This window comes from Primulina tabacum, chromosome 5 (genome assembly GCF_025594145.1).
Source record: "Primulina tabacum isolate GXHZ01 chromosome 5, ASM2559414v2, whole genome shotgun sequence".
NCBI classification, from domain to species: domain Eukaryota; kingdom Viridiplantae; phylum Streptophyta; class Magnoliopsida; order Lamiales; family Gesneriaceae; genus Primulina; species Primulina tabacum.
In genome coordinates, this window is record NC_134554.1 from 7,146,090 (window position 1) to 7,166,561 (window position 20,472).

General features: G+C 35.3%; 3 protein-coding genes across 7 annotated transcripts; 1 reads left to right on the top strand and 2 right to left on the bottom strand.

The window, feature by feature from the left end:
- Positions 1-592: 592 nt before the first annotated feature.
- On the bottom strand, positions 593-3,107 carry LOC142546038 (AUGMIN subunit 1-like). Of its 4 annotated transcripts, none has more exons than XM_075653520.1 (7): positions 2,967-3,107; positions 2,118-2,417; positions 1,720-1,852; positions 1,507-1,641; positions 1,259-1,382; positions 958-1,095; positions 593-874 (listed from the first exon to the last, which is right to left on the bottom strand). In XM_075653520.1, the coding sequence occupies exons 2-7, from the start codon at positions 2,401-2,403 to the stop codon at positions 767-769; spliced, it is 924 nt and encodes a 307-aa protein (XP_075509635.1). In that variant the 5' UTR covers positions 2,404-2,417; positions 2,967-3,107; the 3' UTR covers positions 593-766. The 4 variants fall into 4 exon arrangements, with proteins under 4 accessions (XP_075509635.1, XP_075509634.1, XP_075509632.1 ...); XM_075653519.1 differs by having other exon boundaries at positions 2,118-2,440; XM_075653517.1 differs by having other exon boundaries at positions 2,118-2,447.
- A 2,068-nt stretch (positions 3,108-5,175) lies between these two features.
- Positions 5,176-12,050, bottom strand: LOC142547836 (uncharacterized). Its single transcript, XM_075656303.1, has 7 exons — positions 11,859-12,050; positions 9,785-11,689; positions 8,899-9,332; positions 8,647-8,808; positions 8,073-8,148; positions 6,793-6,948; positions 5,176-6,044 (listed from the first exon to the last, which is right to left on the bottom strand). Exons 1-7 carry the CDS (start codon positions 12,048-12,050, stop codon positions 5,922-5,924), a joined length of 3,048 nt encoding a protein of 1,015 aa, XP_075512418.1. The 3' UTR covers positions 5,176-5,921.
- A 2,564-nt stretch (positions 12,051-14,614) lies between these two features.
- Positions 14,615-19,029, top strand: LOC142546039 (homeobox protein knotted-1-like LET12). Of its 2 annotated transcripts, none has more exons than XM_075653523.1 (6): positions 14,615-15,164; positions 16,333-16,453; positions 17,591-17,784; positions 17,881-18,012; positions 18,358-18,494; positions 18,585-19,029. In XM_075653523.1, exons 1-6 carry the CDS (start codon positions 14,670-14,672, stop codon positions 18,586-18,588), a joined length of 1,083 nt encoding a protein of 360 aa, XP_075509638.1. In that variant the 5' UTR covers positions 14,615-14,669; the 3' UTR covers positions 18,589-19,029. The 2 variants fall into 2 exon arrangements, with proteins under 2 accessions (XP_075509638.1, XP_075509637.1); XM_075653522.1 differs by having other exon boundaries at positions 14,617-15,164; positions 18,577-19,029.
- Positions 19,030-20,472: the final 1,443 nt, after the last annotated feature.

Below are 20,472 nucleotides of genomic sequence, written 5' to 3' on the forward strand. Positions count from 1 at the left end.
CCTAAATGGTCTCTTAGGCTCTATAGCTGCCTCAAAATGTCCAGTAAGGTGTGCGTTGCATCTGAATTTTAATTAAAATACGAACTCACTTTCCGCAAAATGAGTTGCAGATGATGTTACAGGAATGGCATCACCACAACTGCGGTGGGGCTTCTAGTTCGAAAGAGTCCAAGTACTCGTTATTAACATGGAAATCCAAGTGTTTTTCTTGATGCGAGTGGCTTTCAAGAATAAATTTTTCTTGCGGTGTTGAAACATGGATTTTCCTGTGCTGATAACATTTTCCGGAGTCTGGCTTTTGGTTTCATGGGGTTAAAATTGTTTAAGATTCAATGTAATATTGACATTCACACGCAATTTTTCCATAGATTTCTTCCAGGATCATGTGGCTTTTGTACTGTTGCGCATAAAAATTCTCGTTATGAATATTTCAAGGTGAATCAAGTTTCTTCCGTTTCTTTTTTCTTTTTCATTTTTTTCTATATTCAATTATGAAATAGCATTAACATAAAAAAAAGTATGGAACCCACAAAATTTGCTTTCTACTCCCACAAAATAACTGGTTTGTCCTGAAGTAATAACACAAGATTGCTAAAAATAAGCATACATTATATGTATAGAAAGAAACGGAGAGGAATTGATCGGTAGGGATACATCATAAGGGGTAAAATAAACCCAAACAAGAACTTGATCTCAGCCAACTATAAAAGAAAGAGTGTAAGCAGATGGAAGCTAAAAATAAAAGCAAGAAAAAGCAAACTGGACATCAGTCCGAAGAAGCCAGAGCTGACTGTAATACATCTTCGAGATATTTCTCTGCAGCAGCAAACTGCCTCTTTTTATCCTCAATAGCCAATGCAGCCAACGCCTTATCCTACACAAAATTTTGAACCTTGATATAAAACTCCAGGAAGAACAGCTGGGAAATGCAGATAAAAAGTGAGGAGAGGTAAGTACAGGAGGCAAATCCTGGTAGCTTCTCAGAGTGTCGAGTATCGGTTTTGTTTTCCTTTCCAGTTCTTTCCGGTGCTCTGCCATTTCAACCAATACTCCATGACTAATCTCAGCGCTGCAGCCCACACGGTTGAGCATTGCCTGTGCGAAGAATATTTATTAAGAATTGATGGATATAAAGATCAAGACAAGATTCATATTTTGCAAAATACATAGTCTGGAATAGCATGATGTAGCTGGTATATAGATCACAATAGTTATCCGATATGGTTGACAAAGATGGGCCATATGTATGATTCTCAACCTTATAGTTAGAATACTGTTGCAAATACTGCCTTTCTTTGGAGTCCATGATAGCTACATTTGTGTTCCACTGTTCCATCTGAGCTTCACAGGGAACTATCTCATCTTCTAATTGTGAAAGTGCTCTGTCCATAAAATTAGATTAATCAAAAGAAAGTTAAGACTTTATGCAGCTTTATCATCGAAATTAGTAAGCCAACTTCAAAAGAAAGTTAGCAGAAGAGAAAAAACAATAACTCATGGAATCACCGTTTCAAATAAGTTAGTCTTGCTATAGCCTTTCGCGTGTAGTCAAGAAGTTCTTTAGACTCTGACTGCACTTTAGCCCTCTTTTCTTCAACGGCAGTTTTTCTCAGCGATAGGTCTGCCATAGCTACAAGAAAACTGAAGACATTTTTTCTTACTAAGCCTGCTGAATGGCATAAAATTAAGCACAAAGCATGACGAATAAAGAAACCACACCTACTTAGTTCGGTATCCCTAATATTTAATAGATTTGACACATTGGCAAGTATTTGCGAGGATGAGACAACATTTGATGGCAAACTCTCTTGCACCAGCCCCATTTGCTCCAATATCTCTCTTATCCTCAGAGCTGTAGTCATAAGAAACAGTGCAAGCCTTAGAAAAACATTGAACACCTTTGGCCATAACTATAAAAAAAAATATCCCAATTGAAAACCCTGATAGGATAACAGGCAGATCTCTACTCTTAAAAGTTAATGATACAAATAAAATCAACCTTCTTCCAACTGTTTTGCCACTGAAGAAATGATTAAAGTAAATGAAACCGTTCGGTAGGATTTATATTCACAAACTACCACACAAGTATACTCAAAAGCAAATTGGATGTAGAGTACCTTGGGAGCGATACTCCGCTGCTTTTTGACGAAAGTCATTAGCAACAATGGTGGCAGCCTGTGTTTTAGCTTGAGAGCGGGTGGCGATATTGTGTAAGTGGGTAATGCTTCGAGGAGTGTACTCGAAATCCGGCACATCTTTCCCGACTACATCAAACTGAGAAACAAGCCATGCTTTCACTTCAGCAATTCGACTAACATCAAAACCAGTGTTACCACCGTTCTTTGATGATTCCGATCCAATTATTGAAGAAGGAGCATCGGGTCTCCCCACACTTTTGCTCATTGTTTATTCTTTCCCTGCTCTCAATTATGCAGAAAGCCTGGTTTCTTCATCCAAAAACATATAATGTTCGAAAAGCAAACAAATGGAGAAATCAATTAATCCAAAACATAACATGGCTCTAATCTTCAGAACTTAACTATAATTTTTGGTAACTAATTCTCATCCTTTCTAATATTATTCTCTTCATCCTTACTTTATCTACCCTAAATGGGTGGTTTTCTAAGAAACATAAATTGACTCGAAGACTAATATCTTTTCCGGAATCAGTTTGACACAGATCCAACGAAAAAATATTCCGAAACAGTAACACGTGAAAATTCTTAAATGCACCTAGCTTGACAAAAGGGAAATTAAAAAACGTTGCTTCTACTGTACTAACACTAAAAAGGATTCCTCAATTCGCAGAAAATCTCTAACTACAGCAAAATTAAGATTTCGCGTGAAATGGGCATGAAACCATAATTCTGGAAAGCAAGAAAACTGAATCACAACAGCTGATAATGACGGAAACTCAAGGGTGAGTGCGCGCGTTTGTCGGACCGTGTGATGAGGAAGAATTTTACCTGGCGACGGAGGAGCACTGGCGGAGACTCTCCGGCCGGCGTGATTGGAGCTGTAGATCACTGGATTGATATGGCAAATTTTTTTTTATTTTTTTTATTTTGAGAATAAAATCGGTGATTTTGACGATTTCCTTTTATGAATTCTGCGGGAAATCTAGGGAAAAGGGATTGGTATTTAAAAAAAATGATCTATAAATCAATTTATTTTAAGTGTAAATACATTATTAAATTTGATTACATGTATACATTTATTTTAAACACGTAATTCATTCTCATCAGTCAACTCAACCTAAATCTTCTCCGCCAACCCTCTTTTCATTTCCTTTCCGACTACAATTCTCAACACAAATCGACGTAATGGCTAATAATAATCTGATAATATTAACGTTTATTTCGATTTATTGTTTATTTTCGTTGGTCGATCGACTGATTGAAGAAGAAAATTTCGACCACGTTTTGGTCGACCCAAGAATGAGTCGACCATCTATCAATGGTCGACGGTCGAGCGTCGACCATCTATCAATGGTCGAGCGTCGACCATTGCTTTGGTCAAAGACAGACCAATTGGTCGACCAAACAATTGGTCTAATTGTTTGGTTTGGTCGACCAAAGCAATTGGTCTTGGTTGACCAAACAATGATCGACCATTGTTGATTGTTGGGTCTATCTAAGTTTGACATTTGGGTCGACCAAAAAACAGCATAGGTCACCCACGCTGTCGACCCAATGACAGCCCCAATCGATCATGGTCGATTAAATTGATTTTGGGTCGACATATCTCGATTTGGAGAAAAAGACTCGTAAATTTTAATTGAGGGAATATGTGTGTGTCGACAGAGAAGAAAAAAAGTGAAGAATTAATTAAGTTAAAGAGTTTAATTGCAGTTAATGTAATAATCAAAAGTCAACTCCTTGTTTCTTAAAAAAAAGTCAGAGTCCTTATTTTTTAAATACTTTCTATCTCACCCCTACTTTTTTAACTTAGAAAGTATTTAAAAAATAAGGACTATGACTTTTTTTAAGAAACAAGGAGTCGACTTCTGATTATTACATTAACTGCAATTAAACTCTTTAACTTAATTAATTATCCCCTTCTTTTTCTTTTCTGTCTACACACATCTTCCCCCAATTAAAATTTACGAGTCTTTTTCCCCAAATCGAGATATATCGATCCAAAACCAATTTAGTCGACCATAATGGGTATACTCAACAATCAAAAGTGTTGTTGGTCGACCAAGCTCTTTGGTCGACCAACAGTGTCGACCATCAATGATCGACCAATTGTTGGTCGACCACTGTTGGGTCTACCCAAGCAATCAACAATAGTCGACCAAAGCTTTGGTTTGGTCGACCAAACAATGGTTGATCATTGTTTGGTTTTGGTCGATCATTGTTAGGTCTTGGGTAGATCCAAGAGTGGATAGATGATCGATCTAAGTTTGGTCGACTCACGTTTGGAAATTTTTTTTCTTCAATCAGTCGATCGACCAATGAAAATAAACAATAAACGTTAATATTATCATATTATTATTAGTCATTGCGTCGATTAGTGTTGACAATTGTAGTCGGAAAGGAAATGAAAAAGGGGTCGACGGAGAGGATTTAGATTGAGTCGACTGATGAGAATAAATTACGTGTTTAAAGTAAATGTATATAAGTAATCAAATTTAATGATATATTTACACTTAAAATGAAAGGACATTTAAGTAAATTGACTTATGAATCTTTTTTTTTTAAATACTTCATAATGCACTCCCTTTTCCCTAAATTCCCCTCGTTTTTGATAGATAACTAAATCTATCGATACTTTTCAACTTAACATATGATTATATTAAAACATTATATTATGTTTATTGTTTGCTAAACATTCTCCACTTGACTTCATTGGAGGAACAAGAATGTAATATTAAAACTGTGAATAAAGACAATCCAAAGAAATTTTCATGCAAGAATTATTTATCGTTTTATGCCGATGAGTTTGGATCTTCGTCTTAGGTTGTGTTAGCTTAATCGATGTAACAATGAAATCAAACATTTAAATTTTTTTGGGTGTCAAAATTATCCATGCTTTGTAAAACAATGAAACATGATATTTTAGCTGTTGTACGATTTAAAAGATTTGAGTTGTACCGTTACAACCAACTACAATTTTTGATAAAACGACAAGCGCTCAAGTCCACAAATTTTCAAACCAACTTTCTGCACGCCACTTTCTTTTCATCTATAATGTCTGCCCTCTGTGCAGGTATGTAAATAGATTACAGTGTAGGGCAAGTCTGCATCATGCCGATTGACAAGCTTCCCGATGAATATGACCCAAGCATATTCGGCACGAAGCGCGAACGTACACGAGCTACAAAAGGATCAAACCGATGCCTCACTTTGATTTGATGTTCACTTTCTGCAGAAGTATTTGTTCCTGATCTTTGATCTCAACTTATATTCTCCTCGTCATCCTTTACGACGATTTTGTGACTGTATTATTAGATTTGCGCTTCTGCTTGCTTTATTACGGATTTCGTTTGCTCGAATATTCACATATGATGGCATTTGGCACAAATGAAGAGGACAGATGAAGCGGATAAAAGCAGAAAACAGAGTGGCTTCTTATGGATATCGATGAATAATCACGAAATGGAGGCTGTCAGTATTTAAGTATTCGAACATCCATTTCAAGTGCATAATGTAATTCTACAATCCCGCGTGAAAATGGTAAATGATTTGCCTGAACAAAGTTATGTCAAAAATCTGTTGATAAAAGTAGTTTTCTGTTTTCAGTGATATTTGATAATAAGACAGCAAGTAAATTTTACCTGGCACATATCGGGCATGAACAAAAATAAGCCCAAAAAATAATATACCGTAGCACGGACCACTTAGTGTTTTGGTTCCGTACAGCAACAAGAAGCCGGGAACAAAGAAAATATGGGACATTAACGATTCAAAGAGAGTCGATCAATAACGCAATGGTCCTTGTAGGAAATCAGGCACACGTATATGTTCGAAAATTGGCGTCATCTTCAGTCCAATGAGTTCTACCTTTGGGTTTGAATGGCCCTCGATAAACACATTTGTTACCTGCAAAACACTCACCAGGTCATAAAATAATTATCCCTTTAATACATATTGGAAATTCGAGATGAGAATAATATCTAAACAAAATCTTGAATTTAAGTACATTGGAAGATATTAAAGAGTTCAGAGATCAAGCAAAAAGAGTAAGATATTCTTCATGAATGATCGATGCATAATCAAATGTCGTGCCAACCTAAATGTGATAATGATTTAGGGAAGATGGAAACTAAATGTTGGATTCTGCCCAAACAGTCACCTATTCAACATTTGGGATTTAGCATGAACTGTTTTATCACCAATGGATGCAATCGGGTGATAAATTTTTGCATGAGCATGCAAGGGCGAGGGGCGATCTAGAGTATTCTCCCCTTCAAATTAGATTGGTCCACATGCAGGATCATCGAATCTGGTAATTGTAAATTCGTATAGCTTCAGCAACTGTAACTAAATTACCAACCCAAAAATACATACGACACAAAATTGGAAGAAATGAAAGATCCATTGCACTTCAGCGGTCTCCATCACACAGAAGTAACAACACTTGTGAACAGATATGCACGTATAGATGAATAGATGATATACTTTATATCTAAAGATATGAAACCTACATCTACTGGTAAAAATGAGAAATGATTATCAGTCTTTCTTCACGTGTTTCGCAATTAGATAAAACATCAACTATCCGGTCTTAGCTCCAAAAATAAGATTATAGAAGTAAATTGTCTATGAATTTGATATAAATTACAATTACCTGTGTACAGCCAAACAATTTGAGTACTTCAAGCGAGGAGCAACTATCCACGATCAATCCTAGTGCTTCGTTGGTCATATTGCGACACCAAGATAAATCCAAACTCAATAAATTCTTGCAATTTCTGGAAATCGATAGAGCAGTATTGTTGGAAACCTGAAATACATAAAATAAATATTAATGTGCAAACAGACGGATGCAATCCAACCACCGAAATCATAAATTGCACGCACATCCCCAGTCATCCCAGGAATCATCTTGAGACCTGTTTGACATAGTTTTCATTAAACGCTGCGTTTTACCCCACCACTAAAATAATGTGCCTTCACTAATAATTTCAGATATTTGTCTTCAAGATGTCAGTGTAAACCCCACAAACAAATCTCAGACCAAGGCACACCATCTTCTTCTAAATACCATTTACATGGTTTAAGTTGTTAATGTATATAGATTATTATTTAGATCTATGAATGTGTTGGTTGACATATCGTGTCAAGTACAATGTTGTTGATGGATTATACAAACTAGAGATTACGGTGTGAAAAACTTAAATTTGAGTTTGTCATATGGAGAACGCAAAGAAATCCAAGAGTGCAAAAGACATACAAAAATGCATTGATCCAACTTTTATTAAACATGGCAGAACCAATACCTCAAGGATAACATTTCTATTGGAACCCGATCACTGGAAAAAATAAATCACCATAGGAAGTGTATTCTATAACACAAAAGAAGCAAACAGGCTGCTCCAACCAAGTAGAGATTTCCACTTCAAAGTGGTAGGTCTCGCACAAGATAAATTTGCAAAGCTTTGCACTACTTATATCATATAATAACTATAGAAAATCAATACCGATTTTGACTTCTTCATATGTTTGTTGAGCATAACATATTGTATTATCAATTTGACCAATTCCAAAGCATTCAAAGAAAGTGACCCCTGACAAGTGTTCTGATTAGGATTTCAGTTGTCGGAGTGATGAATCCATGCCTTCATCATAAAGTAATTAATAGTATTTTATAAACCTGTGTCCATTTGTATATGCTCTCATGGGTATAATCTTGTGAAGAAATTCTTTTATCTATAATAGTTCAGAAAAAAATGTTTCAATAGTACCCATCATCTCCCACAATTCATTGGTGTCGCATCAAAGATAATGGTGATATATAGCTAAATTTAAGTACTACCTTGATAATATCGTCAAGGGGTAGGTCTTTCAGAGACGCCCCACGGATATCCATATATGCAAGAAATGATATATAGCTAAATCGAAGTTTACCTTGATAATATTGTTAAGGGACAGGTCTTTCAGAAACGCCCCACGGATATCAATGTATGCAGCAATAGCTTCATCACTGTCAGATAAAACAAAGATTTTTATAGTCAAATTTCAGGTCCAAGAGCAGCAAAGTTCTTCCATACTGGAGAGGAGCAGATTCATAAAACAAACATAGACTTAAGGAGACAATAAATAAATAAAAAAGAAAAAAAAAAACAACAATAAAGGCTAAAAACATAATCCTTCTTGAAATACTGTTCGATTTTTTACTGATTATTGTTTTCTACTTCTCCTTATTGTCTTTTTTCTAAAATGGGAAAAATTGAATTGGAAAGGGGTCACTATGTTTCTGATTCCGGCTTTCATTCTTCAGACTTTATTTCACAGCCATTTTGAACTCACCTCTTTGTCTACCCGATGGCACAACATTTTGAACTGACAAGAGATCATTGTCAAAGAAGAGAAACAATAACTACAAGGTCATGGATGATTAAGTAGACTCCAACTCTGATCAACTTATAAAGAGAGACATAGACAGTCCACAGAAAAATGGAAGTTAATCTTGTCACAGGACCTGAATGCATTGCGGCAAAATCTCAGCATCTGAACTTCTTTGCAGCCATTTGCCAGGTGGCCTATGGCAACATCTGTCAGCTTGCACAAATTACTCAGGTCTATAGAACGTAATCCAGCGCAAGTATTGCCAATGACTTCCAAAGAGTAATCAGTCAATTCTCTGCAACCAGGCAAACACTTTATTGATATTTGTTCAAATTTACTAAAAATAATTCTTAATAATTTACATAACTATCCACTCCTGACGCACATGCAATCTGCTAAACCAACATGCTTCATCCGGCAACCATGTACGGAGACAACTTCACAGACAAATTCATCGCAAACAGTATGGATTCCTGCTACTGATAAAACCTCCAAAGTTTCGAGCTCTAAAAGTCCAGGGAGGCTAACCATAGCATCTACTCCTTGACAATGATCAATGTATAGTTCCCTCAAAACTAATCTCAGTGACTTTGACAAACAGCATATTCCCTCGGAAGTAACCAAGGGACACTGGCTGAGGTCGATGGATTTGAGAGAAGGCCCAGACGAGACAAGAGAGCTCAGTCCAGCATCAGAGAGACGATATGCACCTTTCAAGGATATGGAAGTCAGAGCAGGAAGGCTATTGGGTGAATGGGCCAAAGTAGCAGGCAAAGCATAGTCGGGCATACATACTCCGCAGTGATCCAATTGTAGCACCTGATTCCAATAGATAGCAACAGATCCTTTAGATATACAATGAGACATGATATCATACACTGTAACTGAATCTACTAAGGCGCGTGACAGAAACTATTTTGGAATTAACCAATTTATTGAGGCACCTAATTCCAATAGATAGTGACAGATCCTTTAGAAATACAACAGAAAATGAAGTTCATACACAGAAGCTGAATCTACAAGGACATGTGATAATTCGTTAGATTAATAGATATTATTTTGGGATAAACCAACTCATCCAGAAATAATAGAAATTTAAAATAAAAATCAAATAATGACAAATTCAAAACGATACACATTTAAATAAGTACTACCACTTCAAACAAGACAATAAGTAACTTATTAAGTTCAAGCACCAGATGATTTATTACTGACAAAGAATAAATTCTTGATAAATCAAAGTGGAAACAGTGATTGATAAGAAATTGTACCATCAGCTTGCTTGTATTGAAACTTTCAAATATCTTGATTAATAGTTCCTCAGATAACCATGAACAATCTTTTATACATATCTCTGTAGGTGATTCACGCACGAGCAATTCAAGAAAATGACTGTCCATTTGCCGATGGTCACAAAGAAACCAACAGATCTTGTGCCGCAACACATCTGGAACACATTCGAGCGAAGTGATTGCATCTGCATTTTTAGCAAGAATTGGCAAGCATAAATCTTGTAATGAGGGTGCCCATTTTTTCTGGTATATAAAATTTTCCAGTTTTCTAGGAACCCATGTCAGTTCTGCAGATTCACTTTTATCAGTTGAGGTTACATGCTGCCCTTCTTTCTTTTTCGTTCTGCGGTCCTTAATGATTTTCATGGCAGTTGAAAAAGGACCAGGCCAATCATCTGTTCCACTATCTGCTTCTGGCAGCGGAATTTGTCTTCTCTCAGCATCATTAGAATGGTTCCCTATTTCCTCATGAGAAGAGAAATGAGCGAACCTAGATGCAATTCGTCTAGCAATATTTCGAAAGCGTTCCCGGTAAAATTGTCTTCCATCACTCGGACCAACATCATTTTCCCTTCCCTGTGATCCATCCTGCGCAGCTGCATTTTCTTCATTATGGATTGTGTCAGAAAAGCTACTCTCCTGTACATTTTCCATCTGAAGATTTGAGATGCTAATGTCATCACAGACAGAATTACTGTCTTTCAACTTCATTTTCCCTTTTTCCGCTTTGCTCTCTCTCCCTCGAGTCTTCATAACAGTTTCAGTTCTAATGGCAGTTTTGTCTTCATTTACATCATCTGAATCTGAGCTTTTAGGTAAAGAGGAACCATCAGATTTTGAAGCACCATTCGTTAATCCTACTCTAATATCTACTTTTAAATTCAGCGACAAAGAACCACCAATCACTGAAGTTTCCCTACCAGCTTTCCCCTTACCTTTATTTGCTCTAGTAAATTTCCGCTCAATGCATCCCTCATCATCAACTTCTTTCATGCCGGCCCTTGACCTAGTCTTCACAATATTATGACTTAATTCAATCTCACTTTCTATATCACTATTTGTTCCTTCCAGCAGATTACCAGCACAAGTATCAGTTTTTATTTCTCTTTTCACAACATTCTTCCCTGACCTTAAGGTCAAGAATTGCTCCCCCACCTCATCCTTCCCACTCAATTCTAAACCCAATATTTCCATATCCACACAAAATTTCTTCTGTCGTTTCTGGCTATTCTCAGTCTCCACTTGCGCACCGCTTACATTATTACCCGATCTTAACTTGGGAACAGCGCTTACATTATTACCCGATCTTAACTTGGGAACACCTCCAACAATATTGGCTTCCTCTTTATGTATGACTATATCATCCACCCCATCATCCAAATTCTGCAAACATAATCCCGTCATGCTAGAATCAGGAAGCCCAACTGCCTTCTCAACCCCAAGTTCAAGATCCAGAACGTTCCTTTCCAAATTCCTTGCATCAAATTCATCACTCGAAGAATTCCCCACAACTTCAAACTCATCTTTCTTCCTTTTCCCGTTCACAACCCCAGTGACTTTCGAGCATTTAAGCATGCCCGGATTTTTCGCCAAACGAGCACTTCTCCTCCTTACATTTCCACCGTCCAAATACATAACAGTGCCAGCCCCAGACTCCAAACCCGGGGACCCAGATGTAAAATCCGGTGAACCCGAGATAGGTGTCGTGGTGTTTGATAACCGCGTAACGAAATCTAAAGTTTTCAGTGGGGTTCTCGGTTCAATCAACCCATTTTTCACAGCCATTGGCTCTAACGTTTTAGCACCGACTGCAGAATAAGTATCCCGGGATCTCAACACCTTCATCGTATTCGATCCCACGAAGCAAAACAAAACGTACAATACCTAAATAAAAAATGTGGAAACAAGATTATTTACGAATACACAGAAATAAACACGTTCTATACTTCAATAACCGACGTAAAAGACAATATCACAAACACATACTACACATATTTATCCACATAAAGAGGGAAACAAAGAAGGCGCCACTGAAAAGAGGGAGGCAACTAACAAGTTGTCGAAGGTGGCGAGAAATCCACGGCGGCGAAAGCAGCTCGGACTGCGGGAAGTGTGCAACTGCTCGTGAAATGGTGGAAGAGCGTATAAAACGGGGAAGCTTGTTCGACGCTCTTTGTCTCCAGTTAGGGATAAATGGTCTGGCACTCTGGCTTCGTGTTTCCCGCCAAAAGATAACACGGGCCATATGATTAAAGGCCGTGGTCTTACAAACATATGGGCCAGGCCCAGGTAGATGTCAATCTCTTTGAGGCCCATCAAATAAAATTTTATTGTTTGTTTGTCATTTTTAAATGTATGGACTAATGAGTCCCAAACTAAGATGATAATAAATTAATAATATGCTATTCATAAAAAAATCGAAGAAAACTCTTATAAATTGAAGGTAAAAACGAAATTTGGTTAGAGAAGTTTAAGTAATTTATAAGATCTTCCCTCTTTCGGTGTAATACAACTTTAGGATATGTTATTTCAAACTAAGTTAAGTTTTTTCATATCTCAATATCATCAGACTACATCGTCTCTGACGTTAAAGTTGGAAATTCATTGAATGACAAAACACCTTAAAAAAAATTTGTCCAATATTCTTCTTTTTACACTCCTTGAACGTCGCAGTGTTGAATTTTTTTTTATTATTATTATTCAATAATGTTAGTTGCACGCAAGCTGCTTCGATGGACCACAAAGGACACTGATAAGCATAATTTAATTTGGAAGGCGTTTCGTCTTTCTTCGATGAAGGACCAGCAATTGTCTACACATGTTATCTATACAATAGAATAATTAATGCCATATGCTCGATATTCTTCAAAAAAATCATATAATAAATTTTCAATACTTGCAACATTAAACTTGTAATTAATTTTGATGTCATGATTAATTAAATATACGATATTTTTTTCATATTACAAAATATTATGTTTTTTGTGAAATAAAAAATTACAATTTACATCGTATCTATCTACTATATCCTAGTAAAATATTTTTTTGTATGAATCCTAGTAAAAACTTCTTGGCCAGTGCGATTTAAGTTGCATACGTGTAACTAATGTTTTAAAAAGCGTGAAGCGTCCCGGATCGCAGGATGTCGAGCTCTAAACTTTTCAAGCTTAAGCGTGAAAAAATGTTTTTTAATTTTTAATGTAATTGTAATTATCTCAAACCAATAAATATGACAAATTTAAATATGATGCATTAATGCTCATATTTATAAAAACATAATAATCTCAAAATTGCAATCTTTATTTGTTTGCAACTAGACCACATTAAAAAATGCTAAATATTTGTCAAATCATTATCAGACATGCTTAATTATAATTCAAATTAAAAAATAAACATCTAAATTATAAACATATTTATTATTTTAAAATAAAAAAACATACATTCAAAATAAAAAAATTAAAAATAAACAAATACGATTAATTGTGATTAAACACACTTAATTAAATGTCTTAATCACACTTAATAGATAAACTATCGTTTAACCGCTTTGTTTTTCCGTTTTCCTCCGAAGTGGGGCGTTTTGTCGAGCTTCAAGCTTAAGTCGGGCTTTTTAGAACACTGCGTGTAACATAAACTTTTTCATTTTTTATTTTTTTTTGTAAGTCAGTGCATTTATATATTTTTAAAAAATATATTTTTTATTATTATTTATGTATATAAATTATTATCATTGTATTTATTTTTAAAAAATATATTTTTATTATTATTTATGATATAAATTACTATAATTGTATTTATTGCTCAACCTACATCCAAAGGCATCCATGTGGAGTCGGAAATAAGGACAAAGACAAAAAGCCGAGTGGACGAATTTTACGACATTAAATTAACATTTTTTTTATATAAAATGAAAATCTATATGTTTATATATATATAAAATTTGCCATCCCAGCTTTTTACTGGACTTAAGAAATTTTGATATATAATTTCATACAAATTTCAATTTATTTCAGTTTTTAAATGTTATCACATGTTTGCAACTATGTATTTATAGGAATCCTTCGTATTTAAATATTTTTTTACGAGTATTTAATTAGGATTTCATGTTTCTTGTAAATAAGAATATCTTAAATAAAAAAATATTTATAGAGATGAGAAATTTGGTAACGGTGAAATATCTAAATGATTGCCCCTAAATCCTATGGAGTTTGTTGAGTATAAAAAATTATGTGAAGAGATGTCATGTCAAAAATATTATTTATCATTGTAAAAATATATAAATTTATCAGTCTTACAAAAGAATTATTATTTGTGTTATTAGTGTTATGTAACAATATACTCATGTAATTTAGATGTATGAATTTAATTTGGAAGAAAATTATAGTATTTAGGAAAAATAATTAAATTAATCGATTTTAAATTACATGAATAGGGTATTTAAATTCCTTTTATGATTACCAAGAGATTGGGGGAAAAATGAATTTAAATCCTTCTTGATTAAACTCAGCCAAAATACATTTTAATACTAATTCGGTTTTCCGTAATTTTTTTTTAAAAAACACTATTATATTTCAATAAAGTACCTTTATATATAAAATTATTAGAACACGTTCTTACTCATATATGTCGATTCAAATATATTTTGTTGATATCAATATAATAGAATAATTAATTAAAAAATATAGATTTTCATCTTATAAATTAATCCCATAAAAATATTTATCCCCAAAAACAAAAAAAGAAATGAAACTAAACGTATCCTTGATTGGAAAGTACTCGGCACTCTGAAATATAGGCTTCTATTTCTATATATGCACGTAAGGTTGGCAGAGTGCGTAAAAGTGGCCTCAAAATTTCATTACAGATGGCGTTCCAGGACCACCACCACCATCTTTCCCCCCAAGAAATGCCCCTCGACTACTCCGACCCCCACCACTCCGCCGCCGTCTTTCGCTCCATCCTCCCCGTCCATCACCAGTCCCCGGAAGAGAAACCGCCGCCCGCCGCGAGCACCTGGCTGCACCACCCTCACCAGTGGCTCACCAACCAGAGTCAACGCAGCCCACTGGACAAAAGCGATCACTGCCTGGAAAGCGGGGAGGGAGACAACAGCAACAGCAACAGCCACGGGAGCAGTGCGAACTGGGAGAGAGAGAAGTGCAAGGCGGACATCCTCGGCCACCCGTTGTTCGAGCAGCTGCTGTCGGCCCACGTGGCGTGCCTGCGTATAGCTACGCCGGTGGACCAGCTGCCCAGGATTGACGCTCAGCTTGTTCAATCGCAGCAAGTGGTGGCTAAGTATTCCGTGCTGGGACATGGTCAACGGCCCCTCGATGATAAAGAACTCGACCACTTTATGGTACAATCTTCAACAGTATGTGAATATCATGGATGAATGTTTTGAGAAACATGAATGAAGTGTGTTTTTATGTGATTGTTCGGAGCTTTGCGAAAATTGGTTTTTGGGTTCTTGAAATATGAGATAAGCGAAAGCGTGAGCTTTTGTGGAATTTAATTTAGTTTGCGATTGATTGGATTAGTTCGTGGCACTTAGAAACCTTATCTCGAGTCCTTGGTGTCTCTGTTGGTTTCAAGATTGAATTTTGTGAACTTAATAGATCTCCCAGGCTGAATCTTTTATATTACTGTTCTTGTTAGTCAATAAGAGATAATGTAAAGACAGGTGAAATTTGGGTTGTGTTTGGATTACAAGTTTCATGTGTTAATTTTTTGAAGAAACGCTGGCTTTATATTTGGTTAAAATCAGATGTTTGGATTTACGCTTATAGATTCTTGAACGTGGTTCATTTAGCTTGTCTAGTTTCATTTTTCTCAGATGGAGGTCAATTTCTTCCTTACTTTGTGTGATTCTATTTCCAGCATCCGATGTTTTTAAAACATGTGAATTTATTCAGTTACTGATCCACTGTTTGGTTTTAGTACTGAATGAAACTATTTGATACCAAAGTATGTAAGAGATTTCATAGGAGAGGACAAAATTTTGGGAAAATTCAAATGAAGACATTTACTGTCATATTTTTGGCATCTTTAAGACATCATTTTTGTGGGTTATCATTCTCAACGGAATAGTTTTGGATTACATCTTTATATAATGTGCAGGAATTTCAGTTGTCTCGTCGAAAATGGAATCCTGTTGTTTGAAGTTCCTTTTCTTTAGTGCTTTAAACATTGGAGAATCTCGTTCTCGGTTTCGCTTCACATTTATGGTTTCTCGTTCTTGTCGGGAAACTCTATGCTTTAGAATATGGGTGGGTGAAGGTAAATCTCTAAAACAGAACTTAGGAGCGTGACATGTCATGTTTTATCTTTTACGAGAATGGGCGTAAATGAATTTAAATGGACGTAGGAGCACACTATTTGGCAAGTAAATTGACTTGTATGAATTTGTTTGTTTTTGTGTTGTCTATACTGACAAATAATAGTCTCTGATTTTACTCATTCCCTAAGTCTTTCCATCTATATTTTCACTTTTCCCTTACAAAGTTTCTTCTTTCTATCAAATGTAGACCCACTATGTTTTATTGCTCTCTTCCTTTAAAGAACAACTTCAACAACATGTCCGTGTTCATGCAATGGAAGCAGTCATGGCCTGTTGGGAGCTGGAACAATCATTGCAAAGCTTGACAGGTTATCATTTAATTTTACTGACTTGAGTTAACAGCTTCTATTCCTTGTCAAGACAAACTTGTGATAATTAATGATTTGTTGTGGTCCATTGTTTTTCTTATTCCTTGTGAAAAATATATTTTCTTTACTAAATTGAAGTATGTACTTGGAGTTTGTTTTCTTGAGTTAATATTGATAGTAGTCTGTCAAGGTTCTTTAGTGTGTGCATATGATTAGTTAAACTTCTTCATCTGATTTTCCTATTCTGCTTTACTTGGGCTTGGTAGACTTAATGCTCTTTGCTTATGTTAACAAGTGTCCACCTGTCCACAATTCAAATCACTACCATGTATAGCGGAACGTGCCAACTTTATTTTCTTCAACCATCTTTATTTTTCTTCAAAAATTCTCTTATCGTTCTTTTTGTTTTTAAATGATAAATGCTACTCGTTTTGCTTTGGGGTGGACCCAGTGGGAGCAAGGGGGCGATCGCCCCCTCTCGATTGGTTTTTTTTTTTTAAATCTATGTATGTAAATTTTTCAAAAAAAAAAAAAATTAATAACCAAGCTTTACCACTCCCAAAATTATTGATTTGCCCCCATTATTAGAATTTCTGGTCCGCCCCTGGTTTTGTGATTACAATGATGTTCATTCACATCATTGTTGAGTGAGTGTACCCAACCAGTGCTATGACCAACAAATCAAGCCACACTATTTTGTTTCCAAACCACCAGCCGCATATCAGCTCGACTTGACACTTGACTGTTCGATCACTTGATTTAAAGCATTCGGAGTCTTATGTACCTAATTGATGTTGTTTTGCAATCCATTAACATGCGAATATCATAGTACAAAATGGGAATCTTTACCAGGTATAGCATATGAACATTTTCATGTTAGGGAACAAGGTACATTTCTATATAAACAGCACTGTTTTTTTTTTTTTCATTTTCATTTTGTGTCACTGACATTGATACGAAATTTAACTGCTTTTCTGAGTGGGATAGGAAAATAAATTCCATGCAACTCATTCGATGTAATTTCTTTCATCATATAACCGTACCACACCTTTTGAAATGCAACTCCATCACTGTTTTGTCCCTTTAGACTTTTGTGGGACATGTATCTGATTAATTTACTTGCACTTTACTCGATAGGGGTGGCACCATGTGAAGGTACAGGGGCAACCATGTCCGATGATGATGAAGACCAGGTCGATAGCGAAACTAACTTGTTTGATGAGAGTCTAGATGGACCGGACAACATGGGATTTGGTCCATTAGTGCCCACTGAAAGTGAGAGATCCTTGATGGAACGCGTTATATTTGAATTGAAACATGATCTTAAACAGGTGAAATAACATGATCGTACAATTGCAATAATACTTTAGCTTCAAGAATTTTGCAAGTATATGAATAACAGATCAGGAGTGCTTTACTCTACGCAGGGTTACAAGGACAAGATTGTGGACATCAGAGAAGAAATATTACGAAAAAGACGAGCAGGAAAACTGCCTGGTGATACTACTTCGGTCTTGAAAGCTTGGTGGCAGTCACATTCTAAGTGGCCTTATCCAACAGTGAGCTCGATATTAACTTAAAAGATTTAGCTACTCTTTAGAAATCAAAACACACATTCTAGAATTATATTTGATCTTATTAAGATTATATATCTTTGATATGAATTTATATTCAGTTAGAAAGATTTTCTACCATATTTATCTCAAATATTTTCACTTCTATAAAAAGATATATTTCATTCTAAACTTAGAGAGTTATAGCTGTCCAACGGGCATTGAATCATGCTGTAGGCCTTCATAGTCGAATCATGTAAATCATGTGTGATGTTACATTCTCTATTCTATGTTTCAACAGGATTCTTGCGAGCTTGATTTCTCTTAACATTGTACGATCTCTTTGGTTAGGAGGAAGACAAGGCACGTCTGGTTCAAGAAACTGGCTTGCAACTGAAGCAGATAAACAATTGGTTCATCAACCAAAGGAAGAGGAATTGGCACAGCAATTCTTCATCTTCAAATTCCCAGAAAAGCAAGCGCAAGAGGTAGATTCGATGCGTCCCGTTTCCAAAACCAAACTTTATATTATACTAGAGCTGGGACTTAAAAATCATTGTGATCAAATAGTGGTGCAGGTGATAAATGAACCAACAAGCCTTTTCGTGTGAAGGATTATTTTGTATTGAAGTAACATACGTTGATAGTATTAGCCATACCACAACACTGGAAACGAGCACATGATTTGGGAAAGACGAATGCGGAATGCCAGTAGACGATTCAATGGCATCTATTGAAACCAGAACATGAATTGAGGGAAAGCTGGTTACTATGATTTGTCAAAAAAAGGTGAGATCTAAGGTTGTAAGTTTCTGATATCAGACGTATACGGGTAGAAAAAGGTTCCTGTTTGATGGGTTTTGTTATTTGTACTGGCCATAGTTTGGAACTTCGCTTTTGTCTCGATGTTTAATATGAAATTGATACTTAGGCCTACCCCATGTGTTCTAAGCATTTTGCTCTTGTGCCGGTTCAAAACGAGTCACGGCCATGAACTGTTAATTGGTATAATGCATTTTCATATCTTTTCTGTTATCGAGAACAATACGTCTGACATATCAAATCCAGAATAGATGTATGAAATTGATTACGATTTGTGATTTGTGATCATTTAAAAATATCAAGAGTTTAGAGCAAGGAAGGGAGCCGATGACAATTTTATTTTCTTTTCAGAGAGGAAAGATTGGGACAGATCAGAATCAACTTCAAATATATTTAGGTGTCAGTCGGGTTAAGCTACGATACTCTGAGTTAACATTTTTTACAGACTACGGATCACAAATTCAAGCAACTGATTAACTAGCGACTAACAAGAAAAGCTTACTTCAAAATGACTGAAATAAGAAATTAATTACAAGAAAATATTCAGAGTTGTCTGGAGTTTGTCGATGAAGAGGTGTGTGTCTCCTATCCTTGGTTTTCCTCATTTTGTTTAATCCTCCCCAAGGATGAGAAAACTATCGAAATATTTGATATACCGAAGTTATTATAACGAAAAATACCTATAATTTCGTTACCGTATAATAATGATACCGAAATTGTCGGCACAAAATGGGTATGTAATTTTGAAAATTTTAGTATTTTGGTATATAAAAAATATAAATTTAAAAATATAATATTTTTAAATAATAAAATAAAAAAACAGTAGTGTGATAGAAGTACTGTGTATTTTTCAATCTTTGTTCTTTTACTTGAGTAAAATTCTGTTTAAAGTTTTTGCAACTATATTGCATTGATTTGTTTTGTTGCGTCAATCGAGTTTTTTCGATAGGAATGATATAATATCGATATTGTACCGATATTTCGGTATATCGCAAATAATATCTACAATATATGATATAAACGAAAATTTAAACACTCCTAAATTCCTTCCCAGCTGCTAACCATGTCCTTAATTCTCCAGTTATTTTCATTCAAAAATCTAATCTCGTGCTTAGTACTCCATTGAGCCTAAAAATATGAAATATTTAGGCATGTATTAAATTTCCGTACACCATATATTTATTTACTATTAAATTAAAACGTGTTATGAAATATCAATAATAATATTACGCTCTATCTCCGAGCCATACGTTTTTTTTCTTCATCTCGATCGTCCAAACCATCACAAATATCTTTTATCCAAACGGGACAGCTAGAAATTAATAATTACAGTATTTTATTATTCGTAGTACTAGCTAATTCGCTACTTATTTAATAATTTTTAAAATTAACCAAACTAATTGAGTTTTTTTATAGATACAATAATTGTAATTAGATTGTTAAATGTCTAATATCGGGTGAATTATGTCATCGAGAGCTGTATATATAGACTTATACAATCTTCTCGCTTGAAATAGCTTTTGAGATTGAGTTAGATTATAGTCTCAATTTTTAACATGATGTCAGAGCCAAGATCTACTGTTATGTGTTGAACCGTTCTATGAGCCACCTGATAATGTCTTTTAAGCTTCACGCTCTATTTAT

Excerpts from the sequence above, each read along its gene's own strand:
- LOC142546039 (XM_075653522.1), top strand. The coding sequence starts at position 14,670 with ATGGCGTTCCAGGACCACCACCACCATCTTTCCCCCCAAGAAATGCCC. Across the intron at positions 16,454-17,590 it reads ATCATTGCAAAGCTTGACAG|GGGTGGCACCATGTGAAGGT; the intron begins GTTATCATTTAA and ends TTTACTCGATAG. Across the intron at positions 18,013-18,357 it reads CTAAGTGGCCTTATCCAACA|GAGGAAGACAAGGCACGTCT; the intron begins GTGAGCTCGATA and ends CTCTTTGGTTAG.
- LOC142547836 (XM_075656303.1), bottom strand. The coding sequence starts at position 12,050 with ATGGCCCGTGTTATCTTTTGGCGGGAAACACGAAGCCAGAGTGCCAGA. Across the intron at positions 11,690-11,858 it reads CTCGCCACCTTCGACAACTT|GTATTGTACGTTTTGTTTTG; the intron begins GTTAGTTGCCTC and ends TTTTTTATTTAG. Across the intron at positions 8,149-8,646 it reads TTTTGCCGCAATGCATTCAG|TGATGAAGCTATTGCTGCAT; the intron begins GTCCTGTGACAA and ends TTTATCTGACAG.
- LOC142546038 (XM_075653520.1), bottom strand. The coding sequence starts at position 2,403 with ATGAGCAAAAGTGTGGGGAGACCCGATGCTCCTTCTTCAATAATTGGA. Across the intron at positions 1,096-1,258 it reads AACAGTATTCTAACTATAAG|GCAATGCTCAACCGTGTGGG; the intron begins GTTGAGAATCAT and ends TTCTTCGCACAG. Across the intron at positions 875-957 it reads GCTACCAGGATTTGCCTCCT|GATAAGGCGTTGGCTGCATT; the intron begins GTACTTACCTCT and ends AATTTTGTGTAG.